At 41.0% G+C, this 21,375-nt stretch overlaps 1 protein-coding gene across 4 annotated transcripts in view; it reads left to right on the forward strand.

The window, feature by feature from the left end:
• The window catches only part of LOC309619660 (uncharacterized protein), a 40,924-nt gene extending 30,513 nt beyond the window's left edge, over positions 1 to 10,411 (forward strand). For 2 of the 4 annotated variants that reach the window (XR_014239112.1, XR_014239113.1), the window contains one exon: positions 6,044 to 10,411. Coding sequence is in view for 2 of the 4 variants with exons in the window: in XM_082375098.1 (XP_082231224.1) it covers positions 6,093 to 6,264 (172 nt within the window). In the remaining 2 variants the exon portion in view is untranslated. Of the gene's footprint in view, positions 1 to 5,702 lie in introns of all 4 variants that reach the window. The other 2 variants (XM_082375099.1, XM_082375098.1) reach the window with 2 other exon arrangements.
• The last annotated feature ends 10,964 nt before the right edge of the window (positions 10,412 to 21,375 follow it).

Here is a 21,375-nt window from a genome sequence, read left to right on the forward strand (position 1 = left end):
GAGCCAGACTAAACAGGAGGAATTAAGGGAGTATTTAAATAGGAGTGCTGAATGATGACACCAGCCTTGCTGCTTCAGAGAACTTATACCAAATGCAAGCCCAGCAGCCTGGAGCCAAGTAGGGGAAAACAAGTCTTTCAAAGAGCTTAGGTAATCAAGTGACAAGAAACCCAAGATCCACAGCCAATGATGGGAGAGAGGGTCACAGGAGCACAGGGTTCTGGAAGCACCCAGCAAGATGAACCACTGATAGAGACAGGGTCTCTAGTCGTAGTTCTTATAGGTCTAAGCTCATGTGTTTTTTCTTGCTGATTTTTTACAAAGCATTTCTTTTTCAGTAATTCTTTCCTCATTTACATCCATTTTTCTGTGTTGCCTTTGTTGCCATTCACAGTTAAGCAATCCACATAAGTACCAAGTATGAGAAGTTGATAGAAAACAAATGAAAACCATATATGGGTGTGACCCTTCATAATGCTTTCATGATGGAGGGGTCTGCGTTGTTAAATGTAACAACAAGTATGTTACCATAGGGTTCTGTTTTACTTGAAGCTGTAGGTATCAGAATGGGTAGGAAGATCAGGCATGAAAAACAAAATACATTTTTCTGCCAGTGAGAGTGATTGATGATGAAGGCACAGTGTGTCCAAAATAAAAGTAGACACATTTTTAGTGGATTTTGTTTATTACTAAGAATGATTCTGGCGACAGTTTATGTCATACAAATGGCCACTTTGGTCCTGTGTGGCTCATGTAGCATGTCAAAATTTTGATTACTATAATTGTATCTCACTTTTTTTTTAAAAAATAATTTTTATTTTTATTTATTTATGGCTGTGTTCGGTCTTCGTTTCTGTGCGAGGGCTTTCTCTAGTTGTGGCAAGCGGGGGCCACTCTTCATCGCAGTGCGCAGGCCTCTCACTATGGCGGCCTCTCTTGTTGTGGAGCACAGGCTCCAGACGCACAGGCTCAGTAATTGCGGCTCACGGGCCCAGTTGCTCTGCGGCATGTGGGATCTTCCCAGACCAGGGCACGAACCTGTGTCTCCTGCATTGGCAGGCAGATTCTCAACCACTGCGCCACCAGGGAAAGCCCTGTATCTCACATTTTTATAGCTTGTTACAATTTTAAGAAGTGTTTCATACACTTCATCCCAGTTGTTGTCACCTTGACATCTGTTTCATCTTAGCTCGAGGTAACTTAAATCTTAGATAAAGTAAAACTAGATCCTTCTAAGAAATAACCCCAGGATGGAGAATACTATAAGATATTTATAATAGTGTAATAATTTTAAATACCTAGAATTACATAGAAATCTAGAGACCATTACAAAGTCTTCTGGCTTTGCCTCCTTCCTGGAGTCCATTCTCGGGTCGTGTCAGGAGATCCATGAACCAAGGCTCTTCTACAAAAGTCTCCATCTTGGGTGTACTTCAGAAGCTTCCATAAGAAATTACAAAGCCACACCTCAGATCAAAAAAATCAGTATCTCTGAGGGTAGGATCCAGGTATCAGTATTTGTAAAATTTCCAGGTGATTCTAAAATGCAGTCAGATTTGAGAACCACTGTCCCTATATAAAAAGGAACTTCCTGATGGAAAATGAGGTCATGTGATCCTTCTGGCATATGGAATTTTGAGGTCCCATTATTTCTAATAACGTTTGAAGAATCAAAAGCAAACTTAGACTTCGAGAAAATCTTTTACAGACACTGCATAAAGAATTTTCCCCATGTTTGCAATAGATTTGGGGTGGTGGAAGCATTTTATAATTAAATGAGGGATGGGCATAATGAAACTAATTAGTAGTTACTTACAGACCATGTATTTCTGCTAAGGCAGCAACTTGCTTTGTGGGAATTACTGGCTACAGATTAAAGAACAAGATCTTGAAAGAACATTTACAATAACTGAGTCACCTGCTGTCACCAATTTCTTACCTGAGAGACTTTCAAATTCAGGAATAGTAAATGCTTTTAAATGAGTTGTAACAAGCAAGATATAGATAAATGACTTTGGAGAGTCAGGTGCACAAGACTAAATATCCAAAATTCTTCTCTAAATCTGTCTCTGACATTGACTCACTCATTGATCTTTTGGGATTTAGTTTTTTGTGCTTTCATTTTCCCAACTATGAAACAGAGTATTAACATCTGTTTCATGGAGGAATTAAAGAATTATTTATAATGCACTTTGAAGATGAAAAATACATGTAATTAAATTCCATGAGAGTTCCCATGGAAGTTGCTGAAGATATGACTGAAGCTCATTGTTCAAGCTGGAAGTTAGACTCTCTTAAATGGGAGCCTTTTCAACTCTTTGTCCATTCATTGACTCAACAAATATTCAATTGTGACCTACCATGTGCCAAGGCTTAGGTTACTCAGTGGTGAAAAAAATCCCGTCCTCTGAAGTTATAGTCCTGCATGGGGAAATAGACAACAAACAACCCAACATATCCAGGTAGTGATAAGTAGTGCTTGAGGAGGGGGTAGGAGGAGATGGGTGAAGAGATAGAGAGTTAAAAAGGGTAGGAGTGTGGAGCCAATTTAGTTGGGGTGGTTAGAGAAGGTCTCTAGGGAAGGTAACAAGAAAAATCGCGGAAAGGAATTTCATGCAAATGTCTTAGGAGAGAGATTTCCAAATAGAGGGATTCATAAGTGGACAGTGTTCAGGATCTTCAAGAATAATGCAAAGGCCGTCACAACTGGGATGGAGTGAGGAGGTTTATTTTAAATTAATATCAATCTACGCATTGACTCAAAGTAATACTATACTTCTTTTCCAAGTATGTGATGATGGTTTACAGATCAGCATAGGAACTCCAAAAATATGGTCCTAAACATTCTTTTCTCTCCTTCCTTCCTTCTTCCCTCCCTCCCTCTTTCTTTCTTCCTGTCTTCCTTCCTTTCTTCCTTTCTTCCTTCCTTCCTTCCTTTCTTTCTTTCTTTCATTTTTTTCTCTTCCAGTTTTATTGAGAGATAACTGACACACAGCACTATGTAAGTGTAAGGTGTGCAGCATAATGATGTGATGTAGATACATCATGCAATGATTATCACAGTAGGTTTAGTGAACAGCCATCATCTCAAATACATACAAGATAACAGAAAAAGAAAAAATATTTTTTTCCTTGTGATGAGAACTCTTAGGAATTACTCCCTTTAACAACTTTCATATATAATGAACAGTAGTGTTAATTATATTTATCATGTTGTACATTATATCCCTAGTGCTTATTTATCTTATAACTGGACATTCTTTTCTTAGTCAGATATTTATTAGTACAAATATTCAGTTGTGACCAGTCTTATAACTGAACATTCTTTTCTTAGTCAAATATTTATTATTTTATTAAATAATAAAAATATTTATCATTTTCTAGATTAAAAAAACAAATTTTGTTCCCAAGAAGTATACAATCTAGAGCATTATATACCTCAGTTTGCTCTTAGATGAAACTAAATTAAATTAGTTTTAAGTTTATGTTAGTGTTTAGGCAGATTCTATGGTGATACTACACCTTTTTTTTTAATTCTAGCCAAGTTGCATAATAAGAAAAAAGTGAGTCCTAAAAAATAATGACACTGGAATTAGACTCCAAAGGACTAATTTTTATTTTCTCTATGATCTCAAACAAGTCACTATGTTTTTTTGATTAGGCTGAAGGATTATTCAGAAGAACACAGTGAATGCTTTCTAGAAGTTTATATCTTGTAGAATATAGTACTGACAAACATATTAACATATTAACACATGTTAATATGTAAAACATATTAACATGTTTATAATCAGAATAATAAGAAAACATTTGAAAAATATTGAATATTTTAGGCAAACCGAAAGGTATAGATAATAATGTAATGCATAACAGATTTTGGTTAAAAATAATCCACAATCTATATTTGATTTCATTTATGTAAGGTTAACAGCAATGCATGTTTTGTTTTTTGGGTTTTTTTGGAGTATTTTCACAGGTTTTATTCTTGCAGCTTTCAACAGGGGTTCCACAAGCATTTTAAGTGGGAAAGTTCTTGGTGGGGAAGGACTGTCTAGCACTTTGTAGGATATTAGATCCCTGGACACCGCTCATTAAGTGCTAATTTGTAATAACCAAAAGCAAATAAGAAATGGTCTCATACATTGTCAAACACCCCCTGGAGGGATGTACCGCCCCTAGTTGGAAACCCTTGACAGTTGATAGTGGCAAACACTGCCTAGGGGCTGGAGGTGAGGACGAAAACTCCCCAACCTCCTCTGAAGTCTCCAAAAGGCAGACCCAGGGACCCAGGGCTTTCAGAGATGGCCTCCAACTAGTCAAGGTCCTCTCCTATGCTTTTTTTGTTTTGAAGTTTTGTATTTTATTTATTTTTTTATAAGCAGGTTCTTATTAGTCATCCATTTTATACACATCAGTGTATACATGTCAATCCCAATCTCCCAATTCATCACACCACCATCCTCGACCCCCCGCCACTTTCCCCCCTTGGTGTCCATACGTTTGTTCTCTGTGTCTGTGTCTCAATTTCTGCCCTGCAAACCGGTTCATCTGTACCATTTTTCTAGGTTCCACATATATGTGTTAATATGCGATATTTGTTTTTCTCTTTCTGACTTACTTCACTCTGTATGACAGTCTCTAGATTCATCCACGTCAGCAATGCATGTTTAAATAGCCTTGGTCTTCTTTTTTTCTTTTTTAAAAATTTAATCAACTCAGCCAAAACTGTATCCTCTATACCCAAATGACAGATATCATATCATTTTTTAAAATTTATTTTATTATTATTTTTTTATTGTCTTCTCTTTTTATTTATTTATTTATTTAATTTTTGGCTGCGTTGGGTCTTCATTGCTGCGTGTGGGCTTTCTCTAGTTGCGGCGAGTGGGGGCTAGTCTTCGTTGCGGTGCGTGGGCTTCTCATTGCGGTGGCTTCTCTTGTTATGGAGCACGGCCTCTAGGTGCACGGGCTTCAGTAGTTGTGGCGCACGGGCTTAGTTGCTCCGCAGCATGTGGGATCTTCCCGGACCAGGGCTTGAACCCATGGCCCCCTGCGTTGGCAGGCAGATTCTTAACCACTGTACCACCAGGGAAGTCCCTATCATATCATCTTATCTGTAAATATTTAATTATGTACCTCAAAAAGATAGTCTTAGAAAAAAAACACTGAACAATACTTCCTTTGTATCATTGTATATCCAGTCAGTGTTCAAATTTCCCTTATTGTCTCATAATTTTTAAAAATTCAATGGATTTTAAAAATTTGCAGTAAATATGCATAACAAAATTTACCATTTTAATCATTTTTAAGTGTACAGTTCAGTGATATCAGTCCATTCACATTGTTATGTAATCATCACCACCATCCATCTCCAGAACTTTTTCATTTTCCCAAACTGAAATTACAAACCCATTAAACAATAACCTCCAATTCCTCCCCCAGAAGTATGACAACCACCATCCTGCCTTCTGTCTCTATGAGTCTGAATACTCTAGGTCTCTCACAGAATTGGAATCATACAGTATTTGTCCTTCTGTGACTGGCTTACTTCACTGAGCATAATGTCTTCAAGGTTCAGCCATGTTGTAGCATGTGTCCGAATTTCCTTTCTTTTTAAGGCCGAATAATATTTCATTGTATGTATAGATCACGTTTTGTTTATCCGGTTGTCTCATAATTCTTTTTAACTGTTTTATTTCCAGCTTTATTTACAAATTCACTGGATTCTTTGGGGGCAAAAGGGCACATAGAATATGTGGTAGTGATACTTTTCAAAACCCAAAGAGATGAGGAATCTAAGAATCAAATGACAGAATTTAAAGCCTTTGTAAGACCTTTTTAGGAGCTCCAACAATCCAAAGTCAATCACTTCAAAAATAAAAACAAACTGCTTGGGAATTTGTTTTTCCTGCTTAGGACTCGGTGCTTTCACTGCCGTGGGCTGGGGTTCAATCGCCGGTAGGCGAACTAAGATCCGGCGCCGCCAAAAAAAAAAAAAAACAACCAACAAACAAAAATAAAAAAAACCTGCTTTCCAAAACAGGGCCAGGCTGTTCTTTTGTTGTTTAGTGAATATGGTATCCGCCCCACAGTAAGACATCATTGCGGAGTGCTCTGAACCAGAGAGACTGGCTCTGTGTGCCCAGCTTGGCTGGTCGGGAAAGAGGACTGTGCTCTGGCGTGTTGATTCAGTGCCCCTGGCAGAGACGCTGCAGTGTTTGTTCCCGGACAGAATTTCCCAACACATCTGAAGTCAGCTTGTAGAGCAACAAGATGCTATGAGCCTGCACCGTTATTAAGTCACTTCTAATGCGGTCTCTTGAAAGACTATGTAAATGGCAGAGAGTCGAATCCTGCATTATTGATGTCAAGCAGGGAATGAAAATCTGAAGATTCTGAACATTGTAGTTAATTATATGTTGATGGGGTTGGGATGTCGGAATCACAGTTCTAGGGCTTCCCAACTTCTTTGCAACCTACTCTTTAAAAATATTATCCTAAGGTCACCATCAGGATCATACAGAGATAACACTGTGTAAAAGTTTTCTTAACATGTATGAAATCTAAAATATTTTAATTACATCAACTAAACCAGCAAACTGTGTAATTGCAAAATTTCTACCATTGATGTGAAATATAATTGATGGCTAACTTTTAATTGAAGTATAGCTGATTTACAATGCTGTATTAGTTTCAGGTGTACAGCAAAGTGATTCAGTCATATATATATTTTTTTCTTTATATGTTCTTTTTCAGATTCTTTTACCTTATAAGTTATTATAAAATATTGGGTAGAGTTCCGTGTGCTATACAGTAGGTCCCTGTTGGTTATCTGTTTTATAAACAGTAGTATATATTTGTTAATCCCAAACTCCTAATTTATCTCTCCCCCCACTTTCCCCTTTGGTAACCATAAGTTTGTTTTCTATGTCTGTGGGTTTATTTCTGTTTTGTATATAAGTTCATTTGTATCCTTTTTTTGTTGTTTTAATAAGTTTTCTGCATTTTGTTCTCTTGTGGCTACATATATATGTACAGACTCCTGTCACAAAATGCCTTATACATGAGAGGAAATAATATTCACTTCATATTCCACTATTATTATTGGGGGAAATAATAATATTCACCAATTTGAAATCTAAGTAAATCAAGCATGGTATAAAATAAAGTTCTCTAATTAGGTAAAAGCACTATCCAAAATATGCATAAATGGAGAATCATGGAATATTAATTTGAATGGAATTTAGAGGTTGTATAACTCAGGGGGCTATAATCTCTTTGGATACATGAATTGAGAATCCAATGAAAGCTATGGATCTTCTCTCTCAAAAAATGCATATAATTTTGCTTATAATTTCACATGTTCATGGACCTTCTGATGCCTCAGTTAAGCATCTGATGTAATTCAACTCCTTCCTTTTATGCTTAATGGAATTGAGAGTCATGGTGACTATGTGACTTGTAGCCAACAGCTACAGAATGAGGTAGGGTAGAGAGTTCACTCTAGGTACAAGCGATTTTTACTATCTTGGTTATGAAATTGTTAAGCAAGCGATTGATGTGGAATTCCTAAACAAGGCCCCATTGGCCCCAAAGTATCTCCCAACCAGCTTCTAACAGTGCCTTAAATTCTCGCACGTGTGGGTTTCAGGTAATATACAGTTAGCCCTTGGTATCCGAGGCGGAATTGGTTCCAGGACCCCCATGCATAACAAAATCTGTGGATGCTCAAGTCCCTTATATTAAATAGTGTAGTATTTGCACATAACATACACACATTCTCCACGCTATGTAAATAATTGCCTGCACATGACAAATTCAGGTTTTGCTTTTTGGAACTTTCTGAAATCTTTTTTCCTGAATATTGTCGATACACAGTTGGTTGAATCCTCAGATGTGGAACCTGAGGATAGGGAAAGCCTGACTGCACTTGTACTAACAAGGACAAGACATTAAGCACTGCCCTGCATTCAAATGCCAGGTGAAGGCACCCAGAGAATAACAGGGGTCACTAGCCCAGACTCTCTTTCTCTCATGCTGAATTCTCCTTTGAGACTCTTGGTCTCCTTATCTGCTGTTGACTTTGATGCCTTTATGCATTTGCCTACTTTTCCAACTGACCAGCTCTGCAGAACATGGAGGAGGAGGGGCTAGAGAAATATGGTGTCAAAAAAAAAAAAAAAAAAAGAAGAAGGGTGAGGCAGAAAACTCTCTTTATCAGGATTAAAGTTAAGCAAAGGCAGCATTTTCAGAAATACAACTGATTCAAAGTTTTTTTGTAGCTAGAAGTGAGAGTTCTGGAAATGTTTTGTATTAAATTACTGGGCAACGTATTCTAAACATTGTTGAAATGTATTTAAAAATCCCCAGTTTTACGAGTCTCATGCAATTAACTTGGAGAAATTGCACATGCTGAATAAGGTTGCGTTAAGGGCAAGAAGGAAGCTTAGATCCATATTCCAGGAAAGAGGGGGATTTCCTTGTGAACATATTTGCTCTCAAACAAATCACAAATTAAAATATAGAAATATAACCTTAACTGTAACTTAAATATAACAAGCACTTTTTGTGATTGCTTGAGCAAAATACGTGTACTTTTTGGCATGACTTTCTTTTGAAATATAACTTATTCTGATGACAAAGATAATACCTATTATAGAAAATTTGGAAAACAAAAAAGAAAAGAAAAATTGTAATTCCAGCAAGTACAGATAACAACTACTGACAATTTGATGTACTTTTTGTGATATTTTCAGGCTTTATTCTGTGAGGGTCCATTTATACCACTCCCCCCACCGCACACACACACACACACACACACACACACACACATACATACAGGTATTGTAATCGGGCAGAGAAGAGCCCTATGGGGCCTTCCTGCCCCCTGCCCGCCCACCCTTGTCCTCCTCTGCCTGCCTCTTGTTTGTAGAAGAACTTTAGCCTCCTAGGCCTTCACTGGGTTCCAAAGAATAAATTTAATCACAGAAGTGAGAAAATGCAGAAACAAAGGAAAACAGCCAAGCAAGACAAAATAGTAATAGTTTAGCCATTAAACAAAGTCAGTGACCTTTAGTTCCTCCTCAAGGGCTATAGATCATATTCTGAGCCAAATCCTTTGAGCTGTTTTACAGATACTGAAACCCCCACCAGGTGGAAGAAGTTAACTGCTTGTTGACCACAAGCACCTAGACCCCAGACCAATTGGAACCAGAAAGTCGATAATGTTGACTCCAGATTACCTCATCACCAACCTATCAGAAGAATGTCCATGAGCTGATCACGTACCCCACAACCCTCTCCCTCACCCTCTTTAAAAACATTTCCCTGAAACCCATCAGCAAGTTCAGGCCTTCTGAGCACTAGCTGCCTGGACTCCTTGCTTGGCCCTGCAGTAAACGCTGCACTTTCCTTCACCTCAACTCGGTGTCAGTAGATTCGCTTTACTTAGGAGCAGACCCAAGTTTGGTTCGGTAATAGTATGTGTGTATGTACTTACATCAACGTGAGGTTATGCTTTATATGAAGAACTGTATATTTTCAACAAATGTTATGACATAGGTATTTTTTTAAGTTCTTAAATTTTCTTGGAAAGCAATTTTTTTTTTTAAATTTTTAATTTTATTTATGGCTGTGTTGGGTCTTCGTTTCTGTGCGAGGGCTTTCTCTAGTTGTGGCAAGCGGGGGCCACTCTTCATCGCGGTGTGCGGGCCTCTCACTATTGTGGCCTCTCTTGTTGTGGCGCACAGGCTCCAGACGCGCAGGCTCAGTAATTGTGGCTCACGGGCCCAGTTGCTCCACGGCATGTGGGATCTTCCCAGACCAGGGCTCGAACCCGTGTCCCCTGCATTGGCAGGCAGATTCTCAACCACCGTGCCACCAGGGAAGCCCTGGAAAGCAATTTTTAATGGCTACATAGATTCTATCATATAGGATGCCAACATTTACTTAACCATTATTCCACTGCTGGAAATCAGGATGTTTTTCGTTTTCCCCACTGAATATCCTTGGATAGATCTTTGGGGGCATGTCTATCTTTAGAACAATCCCCAGGAGTAGAACATTTCTTTAGGATTTTGCTGCATATTATTAAATGCCCTGCATGAAGCTGTACCAATACATTCTTAGCTGTAATACCTGAGGATGCCCCATTTCCTTATTCTTCTACTAATATCGCATGTTAAAACATTTTTTCTTTTTTTGCTTTTACTTTTTATTGTATCTATATGAGAAGATGGATGCTAACTAAACTTATTAAACCTTAAACTTATACAGTTATGTATGTAAATTGTATCTCAACAAAACTGGAAAAAATAATGATATATTCTATGCCAATTTTATAGGCTAAATATGGTATCCTATTTTAATTTGCATTACTTTGATTACTCTGGAGATTAAACTATTTTTAAAATGTATTGGGCTTCCCTGGTGGCGCAGTGGTTGAGAATCTGCCTGCTAATGCAGGGGACACGGGTTCGCACCCTGGTCTGGGAAGATCCCACATGCCGCGGAGCGACTAGGCCCGTGAGCCACAACTACTGAGCCTGCGCGTCTGGAGCCTGTGCTCCGCAACAAGAGAGGCCGCGATAGTGAGAGGCCGCGATAGTGAGAGGCCCGCGCATCGCGATGAAGAGTGGCCCCCGCTTGCCACAACTAGAGAAAGCCCTCGCACAGAAACGAAGACCCAACACAGCCAAAAATAAATAAATAAATAAATAAATTTTTAAAAAAAACAGATGGTGCTTTTAAAAAAAAAATAAATAAATAAAATAAAATGTATTCATTACCTATTTGTATTTCTTCTAATGTAAACTATTTTCTTTGCCTGTTTTTTTTTTGTTATTCATCATTTGCATACTGATTTGTAGGAATTCCTTATATATCTTGAATATAAACCCTATGTTGTATGCATTGAAAATATTTCCCATTTGTCATTTTCTTTAGCTTATGTTGGCACTTTTTTCCTCCAGTGTATAATATCATGAAATGTCACCTGTGCTCCCAAATTGATTTGAGCTGAACTGCTTTACAATGGGGACAGGCCTCACCACATTTACCTGTTGGGGTAAATGGTGGGGTTGGAGCACATAGAGGATTTGGGGAGTTAAAGCTGGAGTTCAGGGATTGAAGTCCTTAGCGCATCTGGTTTTTCCCAGATATTCCCATTCTAATTGCCGAGATTATACATTTTCTTAATAAACACACCAATTTTAGTTTTAAAAACGATCACAATACAGAATCTGGTTGTATTGATCTGTCTTTTTAGATGCTTTTTAGATGGACTTTGAGCAGTTAGATGGCTGGCTTTGGTCAGAAAGGATCTTGGTACCCACTTGGATTCCAACTCTGCTTTTCTGTCTGCTTTTGGTTGGGTAGCCTTGGCCTCAAACCTCTCTCCTTCTTGCTCTCATTGTACTTCCTTGAAAGGCTGCAAGGACGGAACACAGTTTATCATCCTCTCTTTTGTTTCTAGGACTACCCATTTCTCACCCCATCTGCTTTGACAACCGTTTTCTTAGATGGTCTGTAACTTGCAAACTCACTTCCAGAAAACAATTTCTATGCTAAGAGTGTTTTCGTTTCAAGGAAGAAAAGCCAATTCAAGGGTACTGTAGCAAAAGAAGGGGATTTATTATAAGTCTTTAGGCCAAGGAATGTAGCTAAGACTCAAGAATACCAGGCAAGAAACCAAAATGTTGGAAAACCAAGAAATATGATCTCTTGCTAAATCTGCGATCATTTCACATCTACCTTTTTCTTTCTTTCTTTTTTTTTTTTACCTTTTTCTTTCTTGGTGAATGGATTTCCTCTGCTCCCAAGTCCCTCTGATAGGCTAAGATAGGAGTTCATGATTTCCAATTTAACACCTGGATCCACAGAACGACTGACTTTTCTACTTTCAGTCCTGAAAGGTAGCAGAATATATCACCCCAGAATATGCCACTTTGGCATAGCAATTATTTTGAGCTGAAGGCAGTTGAGAAGAAATGGTCACAAGAAAAGCTCCATCTTCCCCCTATTTGTCTAAAAGGAGGACATATATTTACAAAGGCGTCCCTCCTCCCCTCTCTACCGGGAAGGACAAAGGTTAATCCCTGGAGACAACTTTAGACCCTTGTCAATGGAGAAGGCAATGACTTAAATGTTCATAACCCACTCCCCCATCACCCCCAAGACTGGTCTGCCCCATATTTCTCTTATGTCTTCAGCTGGAGATGTTATATAAGCCAGAGTTCTAAGACACCATTTTGAATGACTCATTTTCCGCTGGGTATCTCCCGTGTATACATGAGGTATACATGTTAATAAACTTCTGTTTGCTTTTCTCTTGTTACTCTGTCTTTTATTACAGGGGTCTCAGCTAAGAACTCAGAGTCAGAGGGGAAATTATTTTTCCTCCCCTACAAAGCTAAACTGCTAGGATAAAGCTCCAATAATCTTTTCGGTTTTACTTTGGGGCACATTGTCATTTAATTTGTACATCATGTTAAACTTGTTTAAACAAAAACTTATTTTTTAAAAAACCAAAGTAAGGAAAAAAGAACAATAAGCTTAGTATTCTGCCCTAGAACATTACCCAAACTCCTAATACAATATGTAAACTTAATACTCTTTGTTTTGAAAATGTAAATTAAGTGTTAATATAACTGTATTCAAGAACCACAAGACCATGGAACAGTATCACCTTACAGAGGAAGGGAAAGGCTTTCTTAAATTCTTCTTTAGCATCTGAAGAGCCATTGTGGTGCGGGAACAAAGGAGCAAAACTCAGGCATCTGCTAGACTTCCATCAAATCCTCTGAGAATTTTGAAATAGACAATATCTTTTTAACTGATGGGAGATCCACAGCTTTTGAAGACTGTCTTAATCAACAGAAGACAATATTTTATTTTTATACCTCGGCAAAGACAACAGAGAGAAGAAGCCTTCTCAAATTATCTTGTATCCAGGCACCGTGCACAGCCTTAAATAAATATGTGTTGAATTAATAATGAAGTTATGACCAGCTGTGATGCTTGTGTTATGACACACCATTATTCCAAAGCATCTCACCATTTCGTGGGATGAAGTGGAGCAGATCGGGAGTCAGGTTTTATTGTTCTGTTCTACAGAAGGGTAAACAGAAGCTCTTTTTTAAAAATACAAAAGTAATAAAGTATCAGGAAGAACATAAATGGTAACTTTGGCTTCCTTGTCTTTTAATAAATACATGGCTTTATTATAATCATCATCAAAATTACAGTTCTTTGGGAGGACTTCACATTTGTGATGCTGTGCTGTGCTTTATGATATGTGTTACACTATGTCACCGTAGACTTTGTTTCTATCTTAGAAATAGTGTTTCTCAAGGAGGAGGCAATATCCCAGGTGTCATTTATTTAAAAGCTAGCCGTTAAGTAAATTTGTTTTTTAAAATGGGAAATATTTTGTAAAACTGTGCAGACAAAAGCAAGATCTGAAACCATTTGTCTCACTGTCACCAAATCTCGTGAACAAACATTTCAGACTAGTAACTAAGACTCCATTGCCCGGGCTACACAGCTTGTACACTGCACACACCACCCTTGGAGGGAGGGACCAGAAGCTGAAACCACCTGATTCTCGCAGGTCTGCTGGGGGTGCTGCCTTGGTCCGCCTTTCACAAAGGCACACGTGGGCCCCTTTCACAAAGATGCACCGTATGGTGGCTCCCTGTCCATGGCTTACCTTCAACCTTCGGCACAAAAGTGCGGGTGGGGAAACGACCTGCCTGCTCCCCAACCTCCCTACCCCCTCCTCCTGCACGGGGCCGCATCTCAAAGCGCCAAGTGAGCTATAGTTAGCTTCGTTTGTCCTAACTACTTCACAGATGTTTTTCATTTATCCTTCACTGGAATGATTTTCCTCCATTTTCTCATAAAGAGGATGTTTGCCCCAGGATTGGGACTGAGAATGGTGGAGGGTGGCGTGAGGGGCTCGGGGAGAGTGCTATTTACAGACCCTCAGGGCGAGTTCTGGAATTCTAGGTGACACTGCTGCAAATCCTTTGGCTTTCAGTGAAATCGCCTAGATCCTGCAGAACATCTTCAGCTGAAAGTACTTCCAACGGATGCTAAAAATACATTGCAGTTTATTTTCCTCAGTAGGGAGCATATGTGTTCCCACTTGACCTGGAAACACAAAGAGATCCAATGTTAAATTTAATGCTGCCCATTCCAAGATAAATCTGTTTTCTGGAGAGCAAGGGAAAGAAAAAACAACAGACATATTGGTATGATTTTGCCTTTGCTCTCTGGGGGAGTCAGTGCCTTGAACACATTTTTTATGTTCCCTGTTGGTAGTTAAATGACTACTCTCAGACTTCTTAGCTATTGCTGATATAAACTGGCTTGCATTCAAATCAGATGGTGAGTCCAAAGCAGATTTGTTAAATTTGGGGAAAGCGGGATGAGGAGTTTGATTTTTTTTTTTTTACCTAAACAAAAATGTCAGATTCTTTGTATCTAATCTTAGATTGATAATTTAGCCTTCCATCTTCTTCTTTCTTTCTTTTAATGCTCTTCTCAAAAGACAATCTGAAGTGCCCTCTAATTGAAATACAGATTTTATGGACATTTGTATTAAATCCTTTCTCTCTAAAACGAAAAGCAAACAAATCAAATACAACTTATCTACAGATGACATAGAAATTCTGTTTCCTGTTGTAACATTTAATAACAGATGTTCAATCCAGTTCTTGTAGTTTGGGGATACTGTTTGTTTAGAGCTTTTGGTTGCCTAATATGACATTCTTCAATATTGTAAGAGCAAAGTTCCATCTTTACTGAAGATGAAGTCTCATCCCTGCTCTCCAGCTGGTACCACACTCTGGAGCTTAAAATACACAGCCTGCCGACAGAGAACTAAGACCCATTCCCCTCCCCCCCAACCCCCGTCCAACCCCCCCCCCCCCCCCCGAGAAATAGCACAGCAATTAAACATGAGCTTTGGACTCCACCTTTTTTTGAGTCTGGATTCTGCCACTCAATAGTTCTGCCTTCATTTTTCTCCATCTGTAAAAGGAGGATAATGATGGGACCTGCTGTTGAAGGCTGTTGTGAAGATTAAATGAAATACTGTGTGAAAAGCATACAGCACCTTGCCTGAGTATGTAGAAAACCTTGAATCCATATTAGTTATTATTACCGGTGATGATTCTTAGATACCCTGGTTAGTCGTGCCCAATATCAAAGCTAACTGACACCACCTCGAAGATCCACTTCCTGAACTGTCCTTTATCAGTTTTTTTTTAAATTAAGTAATTAATTAATTTTTATTTTTGGCTGCATTGGGTCTTTGTTGCTGCACTTGGGCTTTCTCTAGTTGCCGGGTGCGGGGGCTATTCTTCATTGCCGTGCGTGGGCTTCTCGTTGTGGTGGCTTCTCTTGTTGCGGAGCACGCGCTCTAGGCATGCAGGCTTCCGTAGTTGTGGCACATGGGCTCAGTAGTTGTGGCTCGCAGGCTTAGTTGCTCCGTGGCATGTGGGATCTTCCCGGACCAGGGATCGAACCTGTGTCCCCTGCATTGGCAGGTGGATTCCTAACCCTGATGCACAGGGAAGTCCCCCGCATCAATTCTTAAGGCTTGATTTCTATCCTCTTCTTTGGTATAAGCCTAAAACCTTTTAGAGGGCATCCCTTCCTTTTCCTCTTTCTGTTTTCCCCTTGATTTCCTCCTCCAATAAAACCAAGCCAAGAAGGGTGTGGTCTGATGAAAATCATGGAGATGGATTTTCTCTTACTTACCTTTAACCAGATAGTAGGGAGCATTTTTGTTATTGTTTATTTAAAGCAAAATACTCACTGGATCTAAAATTATAAGAAAGGAGAAATATGAGAAGCCCTTTTCTTCTTTTCATGATAAAGGCAGCATATACTGAGCCTCTCCAGACTTCAAGGAGACAGCTAAGTAAATTTTCTCATGAAATGTTGTAGCCCACCCTTGGGTCTCATTTACACTGCAGGCTTAAGGAATAGCCATATTTCCTTTCAAGACTAGATGGGTAGTTTTGACACTCTAAAGTTAGTTAGAACCTCAAGCCCATGAATGTCCTCTCTGATAAGTTAGTAAGCATTTACAGGCATACCTCAGAGATGCTGTGGGTTCAGTTCCAGACCACGGCAATAAAGCGAATATCACACACATTTTTTGGTTTCCCAATGCATATAAAAGTTATGTGTACACTATAGTCTATTAAGTGTGCAATAGCATTATGTCTAAAAAAACAATGTATGTACCATAATTAAAAAATACTTTATTGCTAAAAACTGCTAAGCATCATCTGAGCCTTCAGCAAGTCTTAATCATTTTGCTGGTGGAGGGTCTTGCCTCGATTCTGATGCTGCTGACTGATCAGGGTGGTGGCTGCTGAAGGCTGGGGTGGCCGTGACAATTTCTTATAGTAAAGACAGTGATGAAGTTCATCACACCGATCGACTCTGCCTTTCACTTAAACACTTAGAGGCCATTTTAAGGCTAGTAACTGGCCTAATTTCAATATTACTGTGTTTCAGGGAGGCCTGAGGAGAGGGAGACAGGGGAAGGGCTGGTCATTGGAGCAGTCAGAACACACACATTTATTAAGTTTACCATCTTATATGAGCGCAGTTCATGCCCCCAAACACAAGAGTAACACCAAAGATCACTGATCATAGATCACCATAACAAATATAATAATGAAAAAGTTTGAAATAGTGCAAGAATTACCAAAATTTGACACACAGACATGAAGTGAACAAATGCTGTAGGAAAAATGGCGCTGATAGACTTGCTCAAGGCAAGGTTGCCACAAACCTTCAATTTGTAAAAAACATAATGTCTGCGATGCACAATAAAGTGAAGTGGAATAAAACGAGGTCAGCCTAAGTAAATACATAAGTAAATAAATCAGAACTATTTTGAAAGTCTAAAGTAGCTGAAGTAAGTAAAAGTCCTGCATTTCTGGGAAGCTATGTTTTCTGAACTCTTGAAAGGTAAAGGGAGAGCAAGATAAAGACCAAGTAGGTTAACTAACTGTACTGGTTTCCTAGGATTGCCCTGGTTTTAGGTACAGAATGTCTCCTGTCCTGGGAAACCCCTCAGTCTTGTGCACACTGGGACATCTGGTCACCCTAAAATAAAGATTTAAGTTGTGGTTGATGAAATTAAAATTCAGTGGAAAGAGTACTTATATATTATTTTCCAAATTATATATCTTTAATATAAATGGAGTAATATAAATAAAAACAGAAAAAGCATAATGACTAAATACTCTCCTAAGAAGCTATCCATATATAGGCAAATCTTGGACAGTTTGTCCATGCAGTTATAGAGGTTCATTTGGTAGCACTTACTCTAATTGCGAACTTTTTTCCTACAAGGAAATAATTAGCCTTTATAGGGGTCTTTTGGAAATCCCAAACTTTAGCATGACACCAGATATCCTACAGGCTGAGAAAGGAGAAAGTTTCCAAAGGAAATTGCTTAACATTTTCAACGATGGGAGGTCAAGAAAGGGAAAAGGGTGAGGTGACCTTCCAGAGAACAGTGCTGCTGGCACAGTGGGGACAGAAGCCAGATTACTGGGCCCAAGGAGGGACCCAGCGGAGAGGCTCCAGACGGCCTGAGACCACTTCTGTAAGATGTCAGGGAAAGGAAGTAAACCAATGAGCCAGCAGCTAGGGGGCAAGAAAAAAGTCTGTCAAGGTGGAGGAAAGTCTAGTGTGTTGAAGACAGAACAAAAGAAACCAGGGATGGAAAGCTTACTTGGAGCTTGTTGCTACCAAGAACAGAGGACTCCTGCCACCTGGGCCATTCAGACTGTTATGGAGAAATATTTTAATGGAAGACTCTGGCCCACGTGTCCAGGATCCTCCCTTCTAGCTAGCCACATCTTTTAAGGCCCAGCTCAAGACCTGGCCTCTATACATGTGCTCTCCCACTCCTTTAAATGACTTGTGCCGTCGCAGAGGGTATGGACTCTGGGAGCAAGCCAGTTGCAATCATACAGCAGCAGCTAAAATGAAAACAGTGTCAGAATAAGAAAAATAGGATAAACGTAAAAGTTTTGGAAAGTTTATAGCTTGGGTCCATGACATTGGGTAAACATCCAAGACAAGAAAACCTTTTTTTTTTTTTTAATAAAAGACTGACATTTTATTATATCAAACTTAAGAAATTTCTTTTTTTTTAGAAAGACAAATTTATGTATTTTTATTGTCCTTCTTTTCTCAATAAAAGGTAGCCTTCTAAAAAAATTAAGAACTTTCTTACATCAAAAAAATTTTTAAAGAAAATGAAAAGACTCTTAGAAAAGATATTGGCATAAACACAGCAAGGGATTAATAAGAAGAACACATAAAGAACTCTCATAAATCAATAAGAAAAGCAAAAGAAAAATGGGCAAAGATTTTTACAGAAGAATAAGCACCAACAAAAATACAGAGATGTTCAACCTCATTATTGATGAGGGACATGCAAATGAGATACCATTTTGTGGAATTCAACTGGCAAAAATTTAAAAGTCTAATGTGTTAGAAAGACTTCGAAGCAAGAGTATTTTTTATACGTAAGACAAGAAAACCCTGAATAATCAGAGTCCCTATTCTCCAAACTGAGATTGTTTTTAGCTTTTAGGAAAACTCCAACACATGCAGGGCCACTTAACATTGGCAGAGTCTGGGGCGAGAGCACAAATGGAGGCCTATCTACCATACACCTAATCTTTAAATGTGCTACATCAGGCCAGTAAGTGTGGCTCACCCACACCCCTTTCATCTTAACCTGGGCTCTGTGAGGAGCCTGCGGGCTCACAGGAGCAATCAAGCTCCAGCCACACCCTGGAGGCCCAGGGATGTCCACATCAGCAACTCCTAAATGACTATGAAATACTGCCCACCTTCTCCAAGCAGGCTTCAGGCTGTTTGCACTGGGAATTTAGGGTCCTTCATACCAAGTGTGTTCCAGAAGGCCGAGGGGGCATATCCATTAACCCCTTGGCCCATCAGAAACCTTACCACAAGGGGTGTGGTGTCACAAGAGGAGGACCAGCTTGTGTGCCGAGGCCAGGATCCTTCTTGCCTGAGTTTAACAAACATACTGGACACGTTATCTTTTTCCAGTTATATTTTATCACTGCATTCTCCCAGTCTGACTTTCAAATAACTCTTGGACAAGACTTTACAATAAGGCTTCCCACAATATTGACTGTAACAGCTCAAGCAGCCTGAACAGCCCAGAAAGAATGTTCCCGCTGAGCAAACTCAAACACAGCAGGCTTCGGTGCTCCAGTGAGAGGCCCCAAACGGGGTGTTCTCTGGTCCTATCCAGCTTTTTTTTAATCAGATAAAGCAAATTACAGATTATCTCCTGGCAAAGGAAAAGCAGAGTTTTCAAATACATTTGAGATGGAAATATAATCTTCTGACAGCTTCTGAAAAGGAGCAGTTTAGGCTGGGTTATTTAGATCAAACCCAAACCACTTCAGTTTACCCTATGTGGGGTAGGGAGCTGATGCCTTCTCCAGTCTTCTTCCTCAGGAGCTAAAGCCCGGAGGAGGTGGCGTCTGACTCAAGAATACCTTGAAGGTGACACACTCAGGGGAATAACCCCACAAGGGGAGTCAGCACACCTGGCTCTTCTCTTCACCTGGCTGGTCAGTTGGGAGGTTGCTTCTTTTGGGTTGCCACCTCTGAGAATAAAAGGGCTAGCCTAGGTGATTTAGAATTTTCCTTGGGGCAGGAGGGTCTGGGGAACCCTTGAGCAGTTTGATCTTCTAGGAAGCCCTGCAGGGTGAACACAGCTCACCTGTACCTGTTAATGTACTTGGAATATCTGGGATTCACCTGGCCCCAGGAGCGTCCTCCAGTTACAGGATGTACCATCCCAGGCTGGATAACCATCACTGGGGCATATTTCCAGCTTGAGGTGCTCAGTCACTCTCTTTGAAGAGACAAACGATTACTACTGCACCGAATTTGGGTCCCCAAATGACAGCAACGTCATGTGTAGGGGAGAGCCACGACTGTTAACTGGTGCATTTAACCAATTAAATTCGGCTTTGTGTCTGAAAACAATTTGCTTCATTATTAACCAAGCTGGAGGCAATGATGGAGGTGATATTCGGAGGCCTGATAGATTTCAAGGTTTGGGTAAATTCTGAAGAAATTACTTAGTATAGATGTGATCTCAAAGAAACTTCCTCAAATAATAAACAAACAAACAAATAAATAAATAAAATAAACCTTCAAGTTGAGCATTGGGCTGCGAATTTTGCTTGAAATAGCTGCAGTTTTCTTAAACCTACAGCATAACAAGTACCGTAGAGTTGGGGGTATGGTATTTGTTTTCCGGGGCTGTTGGGAGGATGAATGGGATAGCCCAGATAAAACGGGGCGTGGCCCCCCTACCCCACCCCCAATGAGGCCGGCGAGGAGCCTGCTCAGAGCCTTCTGTCTGTCGGTCTGGCACAAAATAGGGACTCAATAAATATTTACCAAGTGCATGAACGGCTGCCTGCTTTTCTCCTTTTGTTTAGTCACACTCTCCTTTTAAGCTCCTACAAAGAAACCCAGGGCGCTGCATGCTGCCAGTTCCACTAGGGTGTGGATGTAGGGTGAGAGGAAGGGGAATGAGGAATCAGGGAGGCCAGGGATCCGAAACGAGAGGGAGGAAGAGAAAGATATGCTTAGAGGCCCAGGGCCAACAAAGAGCCAGACGCAGGCGAACCCAAGCGCTCTGCACCCGGGACGGGCCCCCAGCGCACCTCCCGCCCAGCGCCGTCCACGCCGCCGGCCTGCACCGGGCGAGGCGCCCCCAGTCCACACCCGGCGCGGGTCAGTGCCCCCGCCCCCGGGGCGGTGCCGGGAACACGCGGCGCCTCCGGCGGTCACGTGGGGGCCGCTCCGCCGGGCGGCGCTGCTGCTTCCCGATCGCACCCTCCCAGTGCCGGGGACGCGGCGATCGTGCTCCCGCCGGAGCCTGGGGAAGCGGAGGCCAGGAGGCGGCCCGGCCCTGCGCCCACAGGATGCCCGCCGCGGAGCCGGGCGCCGCCGTCCTCGTGGAGCTGGCGGAGGCGACGACGCTGCGGGCCGCGGGGCCGCGGCGGCAAGGGTAGCGGGGCCGGAGTCGGCCCCGAGGCGCCGAAGGCGGGCGGAGTGGGAGGAGGAGCGGCAGGCATCCACCGCGGCGCGGCGGGCGGGCGGCGGCCCTGCTGCCCCGGCGCGCCCCTGGCCCGGGAGCCCGGAGAATGCGAGCTGCGCTCCCCGCCGGCCGCCGCCTCCCCCCGCGCCGTGCGTCCGACGACCCCCGGAGCTGCTCGCGTCGCCGCCGCCCCCCAGCTGCGGGCGCCCGGCCGCTGGCTGCGCTAGGACCCGCCG

Source organism: Balaenoptera borealis (genome assembly GCF_965194805.1).
Source record: "Balaenoptera borealis genome assembly, chromosome: 21".
Taxonomy (NCBI): Eukaryota; Metazoa; Chordata; class Mammalia; order Artiodactyla; family Balaenopteridae; genus Balaenoptera; species Balaenoptera borealis.